General features: G+C 36.8%; 1 protein-coding gene across 1 annotated transcript in view; it reads right to left on the bottom strand.

Moving 5' to 3' along the window:
• prdm6 (PR domain containing 6) overlaps window positions 1-18,358 on the bottom strand; it is an 81,207-nt gene that overhangs the window by 46,502 nt on the left and 16,347 nt on the right. The window contains exon 6 of the mRNA XM_019276127.2: window positions 3,613-3,740. Within this exon, the coding sequence (XP_019131672.1) occupies window positions 3,613-3,740 (128 nt within the window). The remainder of the gene's footprint in view (window positions 1-3,612; window positions 3,741-18,358) is intronic.

The following is an 18,358-nucleotide window of genomic DNA, read 5'->3' as shown; positions in this document are numbered from 1 at the left end:
TTGGAAATTATCTTTTTTTTTTCTTGTTTCAAAAAAGTTAAACTAACTTTACACTACAACTAAACATAGTCATAATTATGAATTCCATTTTTGCTCATACATCCTGCTAAATGTTACATACTGGACCTTTACCATATAAATCACTTTTATTTTACTTTAATAAGTAATGTATACATTTCACATTTACATTAATGATGTACCATAATGTAATTCAACTGTACTTTGAGTTTCACAAGTTAAATATGTTTTCTGGTTTTGTTGTTCTATGTTGACGTCTTATGCTTAAAATTACAGAAGGTCAATACCATATTGTTTTACCATGTTCTTTCATGTTCACTTTGTTTTGTTATATTTTCAAATCTTTTTGCAAAAAAATCATATAAATCATTAAGAATATGGCATGGAAATGTATTCTCTTGTTTCTTGTTAATAAAAATAAACTAAACACTAATGATAACAGATGTGCTATTGTCTCCATCTTCACAACCTACGGTCCGCGTGTGGCCATATTGTACCGTAATAGATAGATTCTTGCATGTACAATTGTTATTATTAGTAGTAGTATTATTATTATAATTATTATTATTCATTAGAAGCTTACAGACTAACACTATACATGTTAAACTTAAACATAAATAAATGATAATGCACAACAATGCATCCCAATGTTAAGAAATAAGTAAGATAAATTGAATTGTTGTATTGTATGTATTGCCTGTATTGGTTCATAGGATTTATTTATCCTGAGTCACAGACGTATTTCTTTTTGTAGTTATCAGAGTTAGTACAATATTTTGCTAAAAGATTAAAACTATTATAAAACACTAGTAAAAAGTACTGTAAATGCAGCATTTCTACTATGTCAGTAGGTCTCCACCTCCATGTCGGTTGGTTGCCCAACATGACCAACAAGCTGTAAGTCTGACAGTGACCAAGCTTTGCCAAAAAGCAACAGGAGAGATTGATGGGCAGCCTGCAACTGTAGTCAACGCACATGGTTTGTACAATAGAACTCTGTCCGATAAGAAAGTTAAACAGGAGCTTGTAAAATGCATCAGCTTGTTATCTCCTATGTATTCATACTGTTGCTACAGATCAGCCATTTCAAAAGAGGAAAAAGTTACTGTGGAACTGATGAAGGAGTTTTTTTTAGCAAGAAGTCAGGAGACTTCATCATGATCTTCAAAAACAAACAATTGAGAGTTTTATAGAAGAATATTCGGGACTTTAAATTAATGAGGACTCTGGAGGAAAATACCAGGTCCAAGATCCAAATAATAGTACACATGTGAGACAGCTGTTGAACAATGGAGAAACAATGGGAGAGAAAAATGGTGGTAGAAGCTACACCACAGAGAAGCTGAGGCAGCTATACAAAAGGGAGTCAGGAGGATCCTGAAAGAGAAAGTAAAGATGCAGAATTAGAAGGAGAAACTAGAAAGAAAAAGTGATGAAGAAAAACCAAGTGAAAAAGGAAAAACTCAAATAAGACAGAGCAGAGAAAAAACACAAAGTAAATGGAGAAGTACATTAAGAAAAAAAGGATGAGAGAAGAGGAAAAGAGAAAAGAAGAGAAGAGGGATTTGAAATATATAAAGAATATCAGTGACAACAGTTGGAACAGCAACTTGAAGCTCTGGATAAAATAATCCGATCTCAATTAGAAATAAACACAACCGCTGACAGAAAGCTGATGCAAAACAGAGAAGAGATGAGACGAGAACGAGAGACTTGGAAGAAAGAACGAAAAGAATGGTGGGAGACACGACATCGAGAAGATCAACAGAGACAAGAGGACAAGCACACACGACTGAAAAAGCTTAGAGAAGAATATGAGCAGGAAATAAATGAATACGAAAACAAAAGAAAATAATACTAGGACTCAGAAGAACTAGCAGGAAAAAGAATGGAAAGGAATCTGAAAAAAGAAAAGACAGCTTAAAATAAAGGAGAAAAGAGGAGGAGGCCAGAGAGCAAGCTGAAAAAGTTCAGATACAAGAGGCTTTGCAGAAGCATGCAAATTTTGCAAAAGTTTCAGAAAGACTTTGATAGATTAAAGAATAAAAAAGAACAAGAAATGAATGAGCTTGAACTGAGCATAAAAGGTGTTATACTCATGAGTGAGTCTGTGAAACAACTACAGCCTGTCCAAGAGTCTGACGTGATATCATTACAATGTGACATCATTTGCTTTGAATGACACAGTAAGAATTCACCTGGTGAGTACGCTCAATAGGTAAACAACAACAAGCAAGGACATGCAAATAAACAAATAAATAGACGTATAATGTATATATAATACAATATAATATATATATATAAGTAATTAACAGGTTTACCTGATTACTGTTCCCGTAATTCACTCTCATACTGTTTTTTTTCTTCCTCTCGTCATAATAGTTCATCCCCTCATCAAAGAGTGTGTGAGCATACACTGGTAGTGCTTTTGCACAGCGCTAAAACAAAGTGTGGAGATAGGTCTGGTAATGTGATACTAGACTGAAAGTGAGAATTTCTTTGCACATTGTTAGAGATCTTTTATGTTCCATGGGGAAGTGGGGTAATAAATGGGAAATACAGCACTATGGAACAGCTACAGCCTTGGGTACGGTAAGTGCAGTATGTTAAATGTGAACAGGAAGAAATTTTGTCTTCAATCTGATTATATATGGAAATGTTTGATAAATAAAATCATACCATGAGTCTGCAGCTCTATGAAGCTTTAAGGATTGATGTACAGCGGTAGAGAGTACCCCCCGCCCTGCCCCATTTACACTACTTTTAGGAGATGCACTGTGACCACTCTTATTTTGGTACAGAGATTTGTATTGAAATATGAAAGTGAAAGAATAATATTTTACCTCTAAAAGTAAGTGAATACTTGTGATAAATAGGCACACAGTCAACCTTGATAAAATACACCATCCTAATAACAAACAAGAAGAATTGGATGATGTAAAAGATAGAAAACATGCTAAGTGATAACAGAGGCAATGAGGGAATATACCTTGCTTAAAAGAGCTGATCCTATGGTAGTGACTGAATGTTTAAAGGCTTGTTTTAAACAGGTGTTAAGTGAAAAGAGATGGAAGCTAAGAGGACTTCGCTAGTCAATGAGAATTTAAAAATGTTAGAGAGGTGTGTGGATGTTTTACTTTCCCCCGGTGATCAATGCCTACCATGCCAGGGAGATAAAAATGCAATCAGCAGCAAAAGAATGAAACAGAATACTTGAAGAATATGAAAAAGAGATCAAATCAGAAGAGAACAAGAAAATAAGAAATAAACAGCATTTGAGGAAGACTTGGAAAACTGGAGAATAAGAGAAAGGAATATAAAGAGGAGAAAGGGTAAGGTGAGGAATTTCATGTATACAAAACAAATAAGAAAATGAAAAGCATGATGAAAAACTGGAAGATCTAAAGGATGAGCATGAAAAGCATATAGCAGATCTGAAACAAGACCACAGTTTTCCCAGTATAGCCTACTGGTATCAATATACAGTACACATATTTTTTTACACATCCTGGTATACTAGAGGGCACTTTTGAATGACAAACCTCCATCAAATGTCGGCCAGAGTTATTAGACTTTAAGACTTAGAGTTCTTACCTGTACTGTACAACCATCATGTTCTGCTCCCCACAGTGTCTGGCACAGCGGATATACCTCATCCAGCTGGATTTACTGGGATCATTACCATCAATAAAGTGCTGTAACGTCCCCTCTGAATCATAGATCTGGAAGACACAAATATACAGAGTCAGACTTGAAAGTAGTACACAAAAGAGCTCTGATCATTATGATTAATTAAGTACTGTATTGACCTTAATGTCCTGCATAGCTGTTAAAAAAAGGCAGTGTTACAGATAGAAGTAAAAGACACAGTGATGGTATATCTAGATACTTTTTCATCTATGCAAGGATTACCTGATGAATCGATTAGTAGTCAACTAATTAATCACCAACTATTTTTTATAATCAATTAATTGTTTTAAGTCACTTATTAAGAAAAGCTTTTAGCTTTTATAAGTTGTGGAGAAAACAAGACATTTTAAGAAGTCATCTTGGGCTTTGAATTTTTTTCAAATGTTATTTCATTCACATAGGTACAATATTTTTTTTCTTGGATATACAAGCATTAGAATGCATTACAGATCTAAAATAACAGAGGGGAAGTGTGTTCAGTCTCTTCTATGTGCCATAGATCTCATGAGAAAATATGAATTCAATTCAATTTTATTTGTATTTGTATCATAACAAATGTTATCTCATACAGAGCAGGTGTAGACCGTACTTTTTATAATAATATTATTTACAGAGACCCAACAATTTCACCATGAGCAAGCACTTGGCGACAGTGGTGAGGAAAAACTTCCTTTTAACAGGCAGAAACCTTGGGCAGTCCCAAGCTCATTGGTGGACGGTCATCCTCCGCGACTGTTTGAGTTGGGAATGATTCCATATAGATATGTGGATAATAGGTTTGGGGTTTGGGATGAGGTATGAGGTATGAGAGATATATAAAAAAAAAAAGTCCCTGCAGAGTTAAATACATCACTCCTGAAATCCTATGAGTGTTCACTCCCACAATATTTACTCCCATGTTTAAGACATAAAGTACTTCATGACATGAAGTTACAGTAGAAATAGGTAAAAGGTTACATAACTGTCAGTGGAAAGCCTCACATTAAGAAATGTTGCTCTTCTGTCGGACAGCTGAAAATATACAACTTCCATTAAATTAAGATTTTGTTCCAGAGTATTTATACCCATGACATATTTATGGGAAAGCAAAGTCACAAATCTGAACAAAAGATTGGTCAGTAATCATCATCATGTTTCAGTGTTTTTAAGAATGAACCCTTGTAACTGAAAATTATTACAAATCCGGCACTTTGAGGTTAAACAAAAAGAAATAACTCCAGTTGATTTGAAATGTTTTAAGCAAGCCTTGGCAACAAATCATTAGCCTCTAATCTGCAGTCATGCTGAAGCTGTGATTATTACAGGCCTGTTGGGTGTTAAACATTATACAAACCTGATTTACATCTGCTTAAAAGCCTTGCTGCTTTGTCTGCCAACGCCTCAGCCGTAAAAACAAGTTATGAAGTCTAAAAATATGTTTTCAGTGTGACAGTGGAAGCATGAACATACATGAACATGAAGCATAAAATGAACAAGTCTCGTTTAGAAAAAGAAGAAGAAAGAAACTTTTTCTTTCTTTTCATTCATTTTTTCTTTCTTATGAGTCCATCCAACAAACATCGAACAGACTTCAACAACAATTTCCTGTGGATATTAATAGTCTGAGTGAACTCTTATTGTGAAAGATTGATGGAGTGCACCTTTAAAAACTGACTTTTCTCTTTGTTTTGTGTTGGTCAACAAGCAGCCTCTCAGAGACTTAAAGGTGCATGAAGTATGCAGTTTTGTTTCTCTTTTTTTTAAGTCTAAAAGGTACCTCAATACAAATCACTTTTTGGAATTATAAATACTGTTATTTTGTTATAATTTGTTTTGGTCCTCGTAGTCTCCTGGTATTTGTCAAATGTATTTGGAGAGAAAATTCAGTACTTCCCTGCAGAACAAATAAATGAACAAATAATAAATGGTGGTGTGGACTAAACTGTAATATAAAGATGAAAACATTCAGACATTTATATCTGGGATTCTAGTGCAAAGATAAAACAGTATACACAATAAAAGTAAATCAACAGAAGAATTCATGGCTACAATAAGCTGTTAAAATGTGTCGATCTCCCTCAGCTGCTGTGTGTGTTCATTATTAATCCATCCCTCCATCCATTCGTGGTGATGCAGTGTGACTGTATTGAGGAGGCGTTCAGTACGTTTATAAGGTGATGACCTGAGCCAATAGCAGGCCTCTCTGCTGTCCATACAGCCAACAAACAATCAATGCTGTAAATGACTGCGAGAATCAAAGGAAACAGCCTCATTTATTATTCTCTGCATGTAAGCACGTTGATGTCTGTCTGTCTGTCTGTAGAGAATTTATTTTAAAATGTCACATATCCACTTTCAATTTTCTCTCTGTGTCTCTGAATCAGATCATCCTTGTTAGAGTTATATGAGCCTACTGGTGTTGGGTTAAAACTCTCATTAAAAAAAACAATAATGGGGAATTTAAAAACTACAACATTTGAGTCCATAAAGTAAGAATAAATATGAGTTTGTCAGACTAAATAAGAAAGTGTTTTTAACCACCCAGCCAAATGTGAGTGATTAAAAATATCTACAACTTTATGAAATTAGGTGTACAAATCGGGTAAAAATTAGTAGTAATCTCAGCTACGGGACTGTAGGGGCGTGTCCACCCTGCCACACAAGGTTGTCAGATTCTTGAGGGGCTGAAATATTTTTAGATTTCCAAAGTTATCTCTTCAAATATTATTAAGTGAAAATGTAATGCAGTATAATGTATCAGTATTGTTGTTGTTGTTTATGTTCAATAACTACTAAAGCCTGAGCACTGAGGAATCCTCTTCTATGATCTTACCAGAGACCTACCAGACATAAACATCATAAATCATAAAAAAAGTTATTTTCTGTGGCCACTGTATGAAAATGAATAATAAACTTGTAGGTAAAAAAATGAATAAAAATCAGCACTGAAGTTGTTACGGGTCATGATCCTTCACCAGACAGTATGATGATACGATGATATGATCTAATGCTACAAAAATTCCAGGGGAAATTACATTTTAGGTTAAATGTTCATACAGTAAACACACCTTTATTGTGCTTTAACTCAATATTTAAAGAGCATCTTTCTCTAACTGTAACGTACCTGAATATAACCATAAAAACAAAGTTCATGTAGCATTAAGGGCAAAATAGTATATAAAATAATTTCCATGTATTTTGTTTCATGATGCTTGGGCCTAGTCATCCTGCGTAAAACTAAATGGGCCAAGCTAATGAAGTAAAATGATCATTTTATTATACATTCAATCATTCTACTTTTCACTCTTATTGTTTCACTTTTAAATCTTCTTGTAATACATTTCATTACATTAAAAAAATATATTTGGGAATTTATGAATCCCGTCATTTTTACAACCTGCTGTAATGTTTTAAATGTAGCAACTCTGACAATATGTTATATCCTGTATGTACCCAAACCACCTGTGTGTGACTCTACTGACTGTAGGCTGACTGTACAGTAAAAACAGTGAACTGCAGCCTCTCAGACCAGCAGCTGGTTTCTAGCTTGATGCTGTTCTGTCAAAGACATTTTGGCTGCCTGTGTTTATCGAATCCATCGCGGCAAAATTCCATCTGCAAGACAAACGGCCAAATATAACATGTTGTTTAGTTCAACAGCTAGAAAATGTTGCAAACACTGCCAGCCTGTCGGCTTCAGTTCACAGCTCTGGCTGTCATTTTTCCATCTGAGAACAACAATCGTGACAAAACTTGATTTTTTTTTTTTTTTGTAGCAGCTTCGGTTTCCTAAAGCTCAATAAATTATCCTTGTTTGACCTTCAGTTTGTTCGGGACAGATGACCCTTTCAGCACCGTACTGCTTTATATTCACACTCTGAGACCACACATCGCATGAGCTGCTGCTGGAGGAGAAGCTGAACGTTCAATGCTTTGTTTGTTAAAAATTTCTGTCCAACATTAAAAACTGCTTTCAAAATCCCTTAAATGTGTTTAAAATTCTTGTCCAGATCAAAAGTTTTCAGAGATACAAAACATGTCATTTTTGGCCGATAAATAAAATGACGCACAACAGTTTTTTTTATGCCACAGAGGAGTGATAAAAGTGATATTTTCAAAAACTTAAACAACATTAAAGGGGGATCATCCAAGATGCTGATTGATGCTGACATACATTTAAATGTACATTTTATTTATTAATTTTTTTGGCATTTTCCTTCTTTTGGACAGTCAGTGATGAAAAGGCAGACAGGAAACAAGTGACAGCTGGATTCAAACAGTGGATGCTGCAGATATGTGGAATACGCTGTAACCACTAAGTTACCAGAGCAATCCATGACCTTTCTGATTTCAATAAGATAAATTTAAATTTTATTTTTAATTAACTTTTATTTAACTGCAGGTCGAAGTCACTGAGTAAAGTAGAATGAGACTGATTATTTACTTTGAACTTTTTTAGTGAAACTGAAGTGGAAGATGTCAGAGAGACAGAGTCTAATCTGTCTGTCTATGCCTCTTAACATTTACAAGAACCAGAAGAGTGGAGGTAAGAGGGGAGGATTAACTCTCTCTCTTTCTCTTTGACACACACACACACACTGCAGTGACAGACTGTGCATGTGTTTTTAAGAGGGTGGATTACAGCTCACTCTTTCAGTCATTGATCTCTGATGTCAGTGCTTCACTTACAGCTCTATCACTGTGACACACGCACACACACACACACACACACACACACACACAAAATCATGGTAACTACCAAACAGCGATACTCTGTTCTTTGCATTTTAAACTAAAATCTTAGAAAGCACATTCTATATATATATATTATACAATATATAAAATGTGCAAATATAATATAAAGAATATGTAAAATATAAAAAAGCATCACAATGAAGCAAAAGGGCTCAGGGTAAAAAAATAAAAATAAATCACGTTTCCTGCATGTATCTATGTTTTACTTGTTACTCTTCTGCATTACAAAACATTAAAGATACAACAAATGTGAACCATATGTGAAACAAATAAGGGATGAAATAAAATGTTGTGTGTATGCAGATTCATCAAAAAAATTAAATGAACCAACATATTTAAATAAGAGGAGTATATTGCAAAAGCTATTTTCCCCCAAATACGACAAAGCACACAATTTCCATTTTCCATCTATCTGTTTATCTTTTTTTGCTTACATTGGACACGACGGACATATTCCAAGCCCGCAGACTGGTGTGTTTGATATTTAGAGAAACAGAACATGCGGTAAAAATACTTTACATACTTTATTTGCTTTCTGGTATGTGTTAGAGAGCGTTAGATGAAAAGATGGATACCTCTCATGTTGTATGGTATGGTAGACTAAATATGAAACTCCAGCCAGCTGCTGCTTAGCTTGGCATAAAGACAGATGAAGAAAATAGGGGGAAGCAGCCAGCCTGTCCTTTAGAGCTACTGACAAGTAGTCTGACATGTAATTGTGAATCATATTTATATTTTGTTTTTTGTTCCGGTTAAACAGTGGTGGAAACTAATTAAGGAAATTTACTCAAGCACTAACTGTTTGTAAGTTCAAAGTAGCTCCCTTGATGCTCACACATTGATGTGTGATTTTTCTGCAGAATGTGTATTTCTTTAGTTCTGATACTTTAAGTACAGTTATTATTACTTAATACTAATAGTTTACTTAAGTGGGATTTTAAATGCAGAACTTTATTTGTAATAGAGTATTTTTTAGTTTATTGTAGTTTGTTTCTTCCACTACCGGGATTTAACATGGATGTGACATGTTAATTAGGGAGCTTTAGAGGCACTGGTATTTATGTATTTATGTATGTATGTATGTATGTATGATTTTGTTACCTTTGTAAGACATGTATTTCCCAAAATGCTGATTTTAATATTCCTATTCCTCTAAAAATGTTTAGTGTAGTATTCCAAATAATAATAAATCCACTCTTAATATGACAAAAATATGTCTTTTTTGTGCTGAACACATACGTTTTATATGTAAATGACGTCTGTTGGTGAGTGATCTGCACAACTTCAACTCACAGCTGAGTGTGTGTGTGAGAGAGAGAGACATAAAGTGTGTCTGAAATTTACCGACAGTGTTTTGCCCTTTTGACCTTATTACAGAGAGTAAATCTCCTTCTTGTCTGGACTGAACAGACGCTACAGAGATACCCTGTGCGTGTGTGTGAGCGTGTGTGTGTGTGTGTGTGTCCAGACAGGAATGCGGTTCAGTTATCAGTTAAGAACACTTAACTGCAGCTCTGAAGCAACACTGGCATGTAAATGGCTGCTTCACCATCAGAGAACAGTGTGTGTGTGTGTGTGTGCGAGTGTGTGTACATGCATCTGTGCGTGTTAAATGTGTTTATCACTGGGTGTGTGACGTGTGTGCGTGTCGGTAAGCCACTAATGCAGCTGTGAGTTATCATGTCTAAAAGGTGTTGCAACACACATATGGCACTCTCTCACTTAAACACACGCGCACACACACACACACACACACACACACATAGACGAACACATACACACATGCTTTACTCGTGTCAGGTGAATGGTGTCCCACTCTGCGCCATGCACGTCTGCTCTTGCACTATGTAACTTTGTACTCCAGTCACCTACGAGAAGTATATAACTGTTCACAGCCCTAATTCACACAGCACCAGCTATTTCACAAATGTTGGTTAAAACTGGATCATGTTTCCCACTGATGTCTTCAGGCTGCTTGGCATCTGAGATCTGAGTTTTATGATGGCACAGGCAATTTACCACCAGGAAAAAGGATTGCACAGTCACGGGGCATAGGCAAATAGGGAGCAGAGCCAGTGTCGTGCCAGAACCGGAGCTGGGCTCAACAGGGACTGGACTGATCTGGGACTGACTTTTAGTTGTTGGCAAGAGCTTAATAAGACTCCAGAAAAACAATGTTGCACCAAGAATTATTGAGTCATGTTATGTTAAGTCATCTCTGTGTAGAATTGAAAAGACAGGTTTTACATAAGATGCTAGAAGAGCAGGAAAGTCTCAGATAAACTTGCATCTGCCTCAAAGACCATTTCAAACCCTCTCTGTGCATTTGGATTTTTTTTTTCTTTCCTTCAGCCAAAACCTTAAAAATATTCTAAAATGTATGCTCAGCTAAACAACTCCAGAAAGACTTTGTAGGATACAATGAAAGAGAGGAGCAAACGCAGGTGCACCCCGTTGAAGGCAAGCTTCAGAAATCATTTATGATCGCCCCCTGAGAGTGTGTTGGGATGCAAATTGTATTATTGTATTGTAAAGTATTGACCACATTATGAACAGTGTAATAAGAGATGGTTGTTTTGACTGACAGTTTGTTACTCTTGCAGGGTGCCACATACACAACCGATCTGCTTAGAACATGCAGCAGTGCTCAGCTACAGCTGTATGGACTCACAGTACGATTACAGAATTACAGAGTCATCGTTAGATGGTGTGTTTTAGTTCCTGATTGGTCACAAGGTGTTTCGATGCTAAGTAACCAATCTGCTGTATCTAATGACAGAACATCAGGGTCAGAAAAAGCCTGACTGTCAGTCTGCTTCTTCTTCTTCCCTTTCTCTACAAAACACACTCTTCTTCTTCTTTTTCAGTCCAAATCCTGTAAAACTGTTCCTGAGAGCCGATCAATGCTTGCACACTTCTGTTCTACAGCTAATCAATGAAACTCGACTAATTCTACTGTTATCTGCTCTCTTCATCGGCCTCCTCCTCCTTATCTTACCATGTCTCCTCCTCGCTCTCTCCTTCCTCCTTCACCTCTTCCTCCTTGTCCTAATCTTAATGTGCCTCATATTCCTCCTGCAGGTAGTGAAAACAAAATAGTGTGAACACCTCACGAAAAAGGCTAAAAAAACAAAATCACCAACCCATAAGGTGCGTTCATTTAAGGTTGAAGGCCAATCATCAGTGATTAGTATACTAACAAGGTTCCAGGGACCCTCAAAGACCACTGCTTCGATTCAAAGGTCTTTATGAGTTAGTTTTTAAGTCAGTTCCTGAAAAATTATTTCAAGTAATTTCTTTAAAGAAACATCAAAATATGATCTAACTAAACATTTTCTACCACCTCACTTTTCATTATGTACTTTCAATGTCCTCTGCATACCTTCAGGAATATAGTTTTAATTGGTACTTAATTAATTAGTCTTACCTCAGTCTTAAATACTGACTAGAGCAACAAATGCTGATTAATCCGCTGCTGTAAAAAAAAATAAAAAATCACACAAAATAGACACATAGTAAACATATCTCAAACTTTATCTCCTTTGTGTTTTACTTTCTTGCACTTCCCCTTTAACGTCTAAATCCTCAGTTCCTTTACCATTGTCTCATCCACCCCCTCTTCCTCATCTCTCTCAATATCCTAACAGAGAGAAAAACTGGTTATACACACTTCTCCATCTGATCCTGTTCTCTGTTGTCACACTGGATGTTAAATCTTCTGTAACCAGCCATGGCCAATTTGCCAGGTGAAATGAAATGGCGGTTAAATAAGAGCAAAATGAAGACAGACTCCCTCTCATTCATCCTGTCTTTGACACACTGGTATTTAGTCTCTTAGATCTTTAGTTTTCTTAAACACAATCTATCGTTGAGCAGTCCATTTTTCAGCAGCAAGCCTCATAAACTCTGCTGCCATCACTGCCATCACCGCCGCCGCCACCGCCATGCCCAAGAGCAACAGTCTGGGCCTCCAAACATCCAGTGAGTGCTGCTTCACCAGCTGAAACTGTATTTTCAGCGAGCAGCAAGCCGACTCGTAAATCAGAGGGGTAATAATCGGTCAGAGAAATTGATAATATTTGGATAACCGACCCTGATTCACCTCAGCGTCAACAGCAGCCAATTCCCGTCTGAAAGCAGAGCTGCTGCTTTCTCACACAACAAGGAGAAGCACCAAGTGAGGTAACACCGCCCACAGGACTGAGGTAACTCCACCCATATGAGGTAACAACACAAGAACCCCTACTAATCTTAAAGTCCTACAACCACATGATGACAGATATCCCTCTCCACTCACCTGAGAAACCTCAACTATCCACTAACTCATCTCACTCACCCATCCTGTCCCATCCCTTCACTTTTTCTTATATGCATATTTCCATAGTAAACCAACTTAGCTATTAATCAATCCCACTCACCCGTATCAGATCTCGACCCTCTGGTCTGACGTACCTTAACCCAACTGCTTGACACTGACTCGTACCAAACATCCACCAGTCAACCCCTTTCCAGTGAAAAGAATTGAAGATTTTACAGTCATTTACTTTGTTTTTATCAGTATTATTTACTGAAGAAAACAGTGTTTTAAGTTTATGCAGTGAAACCATGTTAATTGTCCAATTTGCAATAAAACAACAGATTTTCAAGAACAAATGTCCTTCTTTAAAAAAACTAATGTCTACCTCATTTGGTCGTCTCTTGCATTTTCCTCAAACAAACCGGGAATAAGTTGAATTACTGCATGTGTGTATGTTACATTTTGAAGGTGTAGTATGAGCATGAATAACTTCAGATCAATTTGTCTTTTTTTGAATGCACCAAAAGTTCTTACTGACCCCCACCCACTTAATTTGCCATTAAGGTCATTCAACCATCAGTTCAAACAAACCTTTAACCAGATCAACAGTGAAGTCGCATTCAATCAGGTGTACAAAACGTATCTTCTTTACAGACGTTTCCTAACTCGCAAAGTCAAAGAAACCTTCCTTTAGGATGGGAATGGTAAAACGGGTATACTGTATATAGAACACAGATAATACAGATAATTAGTACAATCATGATTTGATGAGTGATCATGTTGATAAACTGTGCTGACAGAAGAAGACAAGGAAAGAGTTTCAAACTTGTGACAGGAAAAGAGCATGTAACCGTTTGTACTGTAGCTCCTTCAGGCATGTAAAGCTCCTACAGAAACCAACACAGGAGAGGAAAAAAGCGGCGGCTCTATCACTGTGTAAAAACACGCTGATCAAACATGCTGCTGGATTATGAAGCAACTATACATATGTCCGCACACACACATTCTGTGTTATTCCAACATGAAGGTCCTGATGGAAAAACCCAGTCTTTGTTCTTGAACCCCCCCGTGGTTACCATGCCTACAGGGTGATGTCACACAGAGAAGAGAAATGAACTGAGTTAACCCGACTCACCAAGTGGGTTTAACCAAACAGCGCCAGGGTGAGTGGTGGTTTATAGTGGCCACAGCCTGACCTTCAAGTCACATGATCTCCAAGGAGCCAGAAATCTTTTTTTAAACCCCCAGAAAACGGTCTTTGGTACACACTTTCTACTCTGTGGGACCATTGTTGTAGCAAAAAATGTGAGTGGAGAGATGTGTAACTGTGCGTCAATCCATTATATATCCAGTATATATAGATTTATGAATGTGTAGACAAATCTGTCAATGAATATATAGAAATGAATGGCTGAAAAGTCTTTTGCTCTTACTGTTTTTACATTTACATTTTACGTTGACTTTTACTGTGGCAGAGATCTGCAAATATGTGTGCAGATTTGTTGGTGCACTTCATGCTCATCGCTCTTCACATCCACTTCTGTATGACAAAAGTCTCAACGCCATATGAGCTAGTAAAATAGGTTGGAAAATAGTAATATGGGTCAGTAAATTTTAAGGATTTCTTGTTCATCAACCACAAATGAGACAATGGTTTGAAAAACAATGGACACTGTCAGAGTGGAGTGTTTCTGGGGGCCAGTCTTTACTGATTATTAAAAGACAACTTTAGAACTTTATTCACTGATTTTACTGGATCACACTTTAAAAGAAAATATTTTCGGTTGCTCATGGTGATTTACTGAGTTTCCTGATGGACAGATAGCTTTACTTATTGCTAAAGAGTCCGCCAGCTGCTGCTTACTGAAGCTGCCATTAGCTTTGTTGGCTGATACCAGTGAACATGACCAAGTCGAGGCATGAACACAGAGTTCAAGAATGATTGAGACTAGTTTGACATAAGGGAATATTGTACCAAGGTGGTCTTCTTGCCAGGTTTGGCTCCTGGCACCCAGGGGTTGACCCCCATGTAACTCCTGCTCAGGCATCCAGAAGTGGGTGCTGACTGATGCCTGACCTCCCTCTTCCTCGCTCTCCAGCTTCACACTTGTCCTGAACCTGCTGTGTCTGGTCAGAGTTTTACTACCACAACTAATAAGTATATTTAAAATAATGCATTATGCATTGTCACATATAGAATGCACAGGTGTTTTCAGCTATTTTCAGTAGCAAAACTATTAAAAACACATACCATGACATACCATCCTGCTGCCACAAATTGTCATGCAAGCACCAAATGTGTACAGTATTCATCCACTGCTGGAATTTTACCCCCAAAACACACTTTTTCCTCATGTTTGTTTCAACCAAAGTGAAACTATATATTTGTGAAGCCACAGACAGGCTAGGGAAATCAAAAAGTATTGAGAGATGAACACAAGCTTTATCCTTTAAGTGTGCTTCATACATAAAGTGATTTAAACCAATAGCTGCTTAGACTCCAAAAAACCCTGTTTTGTCCAGAGTAACTCTTCTGATATCATTGTGGTCATCAACTGCTTTCATTCAAAAATTCCATCAATAAAAACCCAAACGCCTCAGTGAAATCTAAGCAACAGGAAACCAAAACATGTAATCTGACATAAAACCATCAATGATTATGTAATCAAACTGATGATGTCAATGGCGATCAGACCGTTTAATAAAACCCAGAACACAGACAGTTACACAAACATTAAATAATGACATCAGTCAAGAAAACATTACAGAGCCTTTACTGGACGCTGTGACCACAAACCACTGAAAACACAAAGTCAATGGGAATTCTGTTGGGAATACAGTGGGAATACGATGATGGACGGACAGACAAATACAAATGGACAGACCAACAGTCGAGGAACAGTAATTCAGTTACGAGGAACAGACAAAGAAAATAGATTTATCTGTTTTGAGATGCATAAAGCCAAGATAACAACATGCGTTTTGGAATTTTCTGAATCCTCATGTGTCTCATCAACATCCCACACTAACAAAATATTTTGCCTCAAACTGTGAAGCTGAAGTTTTCCTTTCTTTGCTGCTCTGAAGTTATGATGTTTGGGGCTGTTTTCACTGACTCTGCGCTGACAGCTTGTCCAGTCTCAGATCTGACCAAAAGAAAACTCCTGTAAAACCCAAGAGGACGAGGTCAGAGCTGTGACTTCAGGATTTTTCTCATGTTTTCACTGCACATTCTTCTCAATCAGGACGACCTTGAGGTTCGGACCGTGAGGTCATCGGTTTGAATACTCTGGAAATTCCAAGCAGGGACAAAATGAGAAATCGCCTTCCCTCAACAACTAGTCAAATGAAAGTGTGAATATTTACTAAATACTTACATTACACAGGGAAATGTTACATTTCTTTCTTATTTATCTCACCGCTCAAGTTATTGGTTACCTCGAAAATTTAGATTGTACATTCTCCATAAGATATGTTTTATGGTCTGATTATTAGACTGAATTACCATTTTGTCTGTTTAACATCTTGCTGGCTGATTTGTGTTTGGGGGAGTTTTTATTATGCTGTAACCAATCTGTGGCAAATAAATATCTTAGCTGGCAATGTCATTTTTTTAGTCAACACAGGTGCAGTGGTGGTTGCTGGGAGATGATAACAAAGAAATGAGTGATTTAAGATTGTTATTTCTGCCAATTTCCAACTATCTGTACAGCTGTGTCCATCTCTTCCATACTTTTTCTTTCAAACTCAAAAGACAACTGTTCTCCACTACCATTCAGGTGAATAAAGTGTGGCGTACTGGAGAAGAGCTATGTGACATGACTGGTTTAGGATAGACTCAAAATAGATTGGTTTGCCACTTGCTTTTTGAGCTTTCCCAAAGTTTTAAAACAGGAATTTTTCTGCTAGACCTGTTGGAATCTCTAAAAAATGTGCATGGTAATTCAGAACCTCTGGAACACTCAAGATTGATTACTTGACAGATTCTGTTTTCACAATAAAACTGTAATAAGATCATGAACTAGTCACTTATTTCAGAGGTTTTTCAAAGTGGCGGGGGCTCCAAACTGTCTGATCTCAACAAGTGGAAGTTTAATATTCCATTAGAGATAGCATTTGGTACAGCATGAACTTATGTCAAACAGATATATTAGGCTATCTTGGCTTTGTTTTTGAGCGTATATTGGATCAAATATCCCAATCCCATAGACATCCAGGACTTTGAAAACTCCTGACTTTAATCTCCCCTGTTTTATTTTACTTAACCGCTTTCCTTCTTAAATTGCTTTAAAAGCAATAAAATGTTAGATAGATGGGTAAATTTTACTGCTCATTTATGTTTTATGGTAAGAACACTGTATTCCAAAATCAGGATTTTTTCTGTTGTGTTTTAGCCACTATATTTTAAGTTAAACATTTTAAATAAACGTCATACAAATAAACCTTTTTCAAAACCAGTATCTGAGCTCTTCCTCTTCCAGTGCTGATGAAAAATGTCTTGGAGTTACTTTACAGATTCAGATTTTGCCTGATACCCAGAGAAAATATCCCTAATATCTTCCTCTTTTTTGGCCTTCTTTTCTACTTTCCATTTTCTTACTTCATTCTCTATTTTGTTCTGTTTACTTTTTCTTCTTCTTCCTCTTCTTTTCTTTCCAGCATTCTCCTTCTATCATTTTTCTTTTCCATCCTTCAACGTTTCCTTTGTCTTTCTTTCATTCTTTAACTGATCTGAGAGTGCATGAAAACATTTTAACCTTGGGTACTTGAACACATTTTACTCCATATTTTTAGGCTGCATCTGCAAATTATTATATTTCATTTGTCCATTTCTTTTTCTCCAAAAAACCTTTAGTTCATTAAATGGCAGAAAATCATTTCCCATCCAAATATAACATAATGAGAGAAAATGTCATCACAATAGTGAAACTGGAGGAATAGAAAAAGAAATTGCTGTCCATTAATTTTCTGTCAGTTGATTAACAGATTAATTAACTACATTTTATTTATAGGATTCTGTGAAAAATGTGCTTACTGTGATCCTTTTTTTAATGCCCGAGCAACAGACCATATATATGGAGTTAAAAATCACAAAAAATAACACTGATATTAAAGTAATGTTTGTGTTAAGCACTATTCCTCATGACTCTCCTGACACCACAGCACACAGACAGTAAGTGATAAAGCTCCAGGTCAGATAGTTAAAGAATTATTCCTCCATAAACTCCAACTCAAACACAGAGCGCTGCCTCAGAGGAGATCAATTTGTCGAGCCGTAAAATACTGCAGCACCAGAAAACCCTCCACTGTTCCACCCAGACGTAACGGAAAGTGTCTTAATTAAAACTGGCCCTTCCTGGACACCATAGACAACATGACACAAGCTCGCTGATTGGCTATAGGACAAATATCTCTTCCTGTTTTGGGGGGCATCAATAAACGAGTTTTAATGGGATCTGTGTGTAAAGCTTCTTCATCAATAGGCCTAATGACTGGTTTTAGCCCAGCAGACGATAATCTGCCGATGGTTAGAGCCGGGTTATTGGATCAGCATTTCTCCAGGGCTGAGGGCTTCAAAGGCTGGTTTGAGACCCCACAGTGGGTCGCAGCTCAAGTCTG

This window comes from Larimichthys crocea, chromosome III, assembly GCF_000972845.2.
Source record: "Larimichthys crocea isolate SSNF chromosome III, L_crocea_2.0, whole genome shotgun sequence".
Classification (NCBI taxonomy): Eukaryota; Metazoa; Chordata; class Actinopteri; family Sciaenidae; genus Larimichthys; species Larimichthys crocea.
Note: the sequence above shows the minus strand (reverse complement) of the source record. Positions and strands in the feature narration are given on the sequence as shown.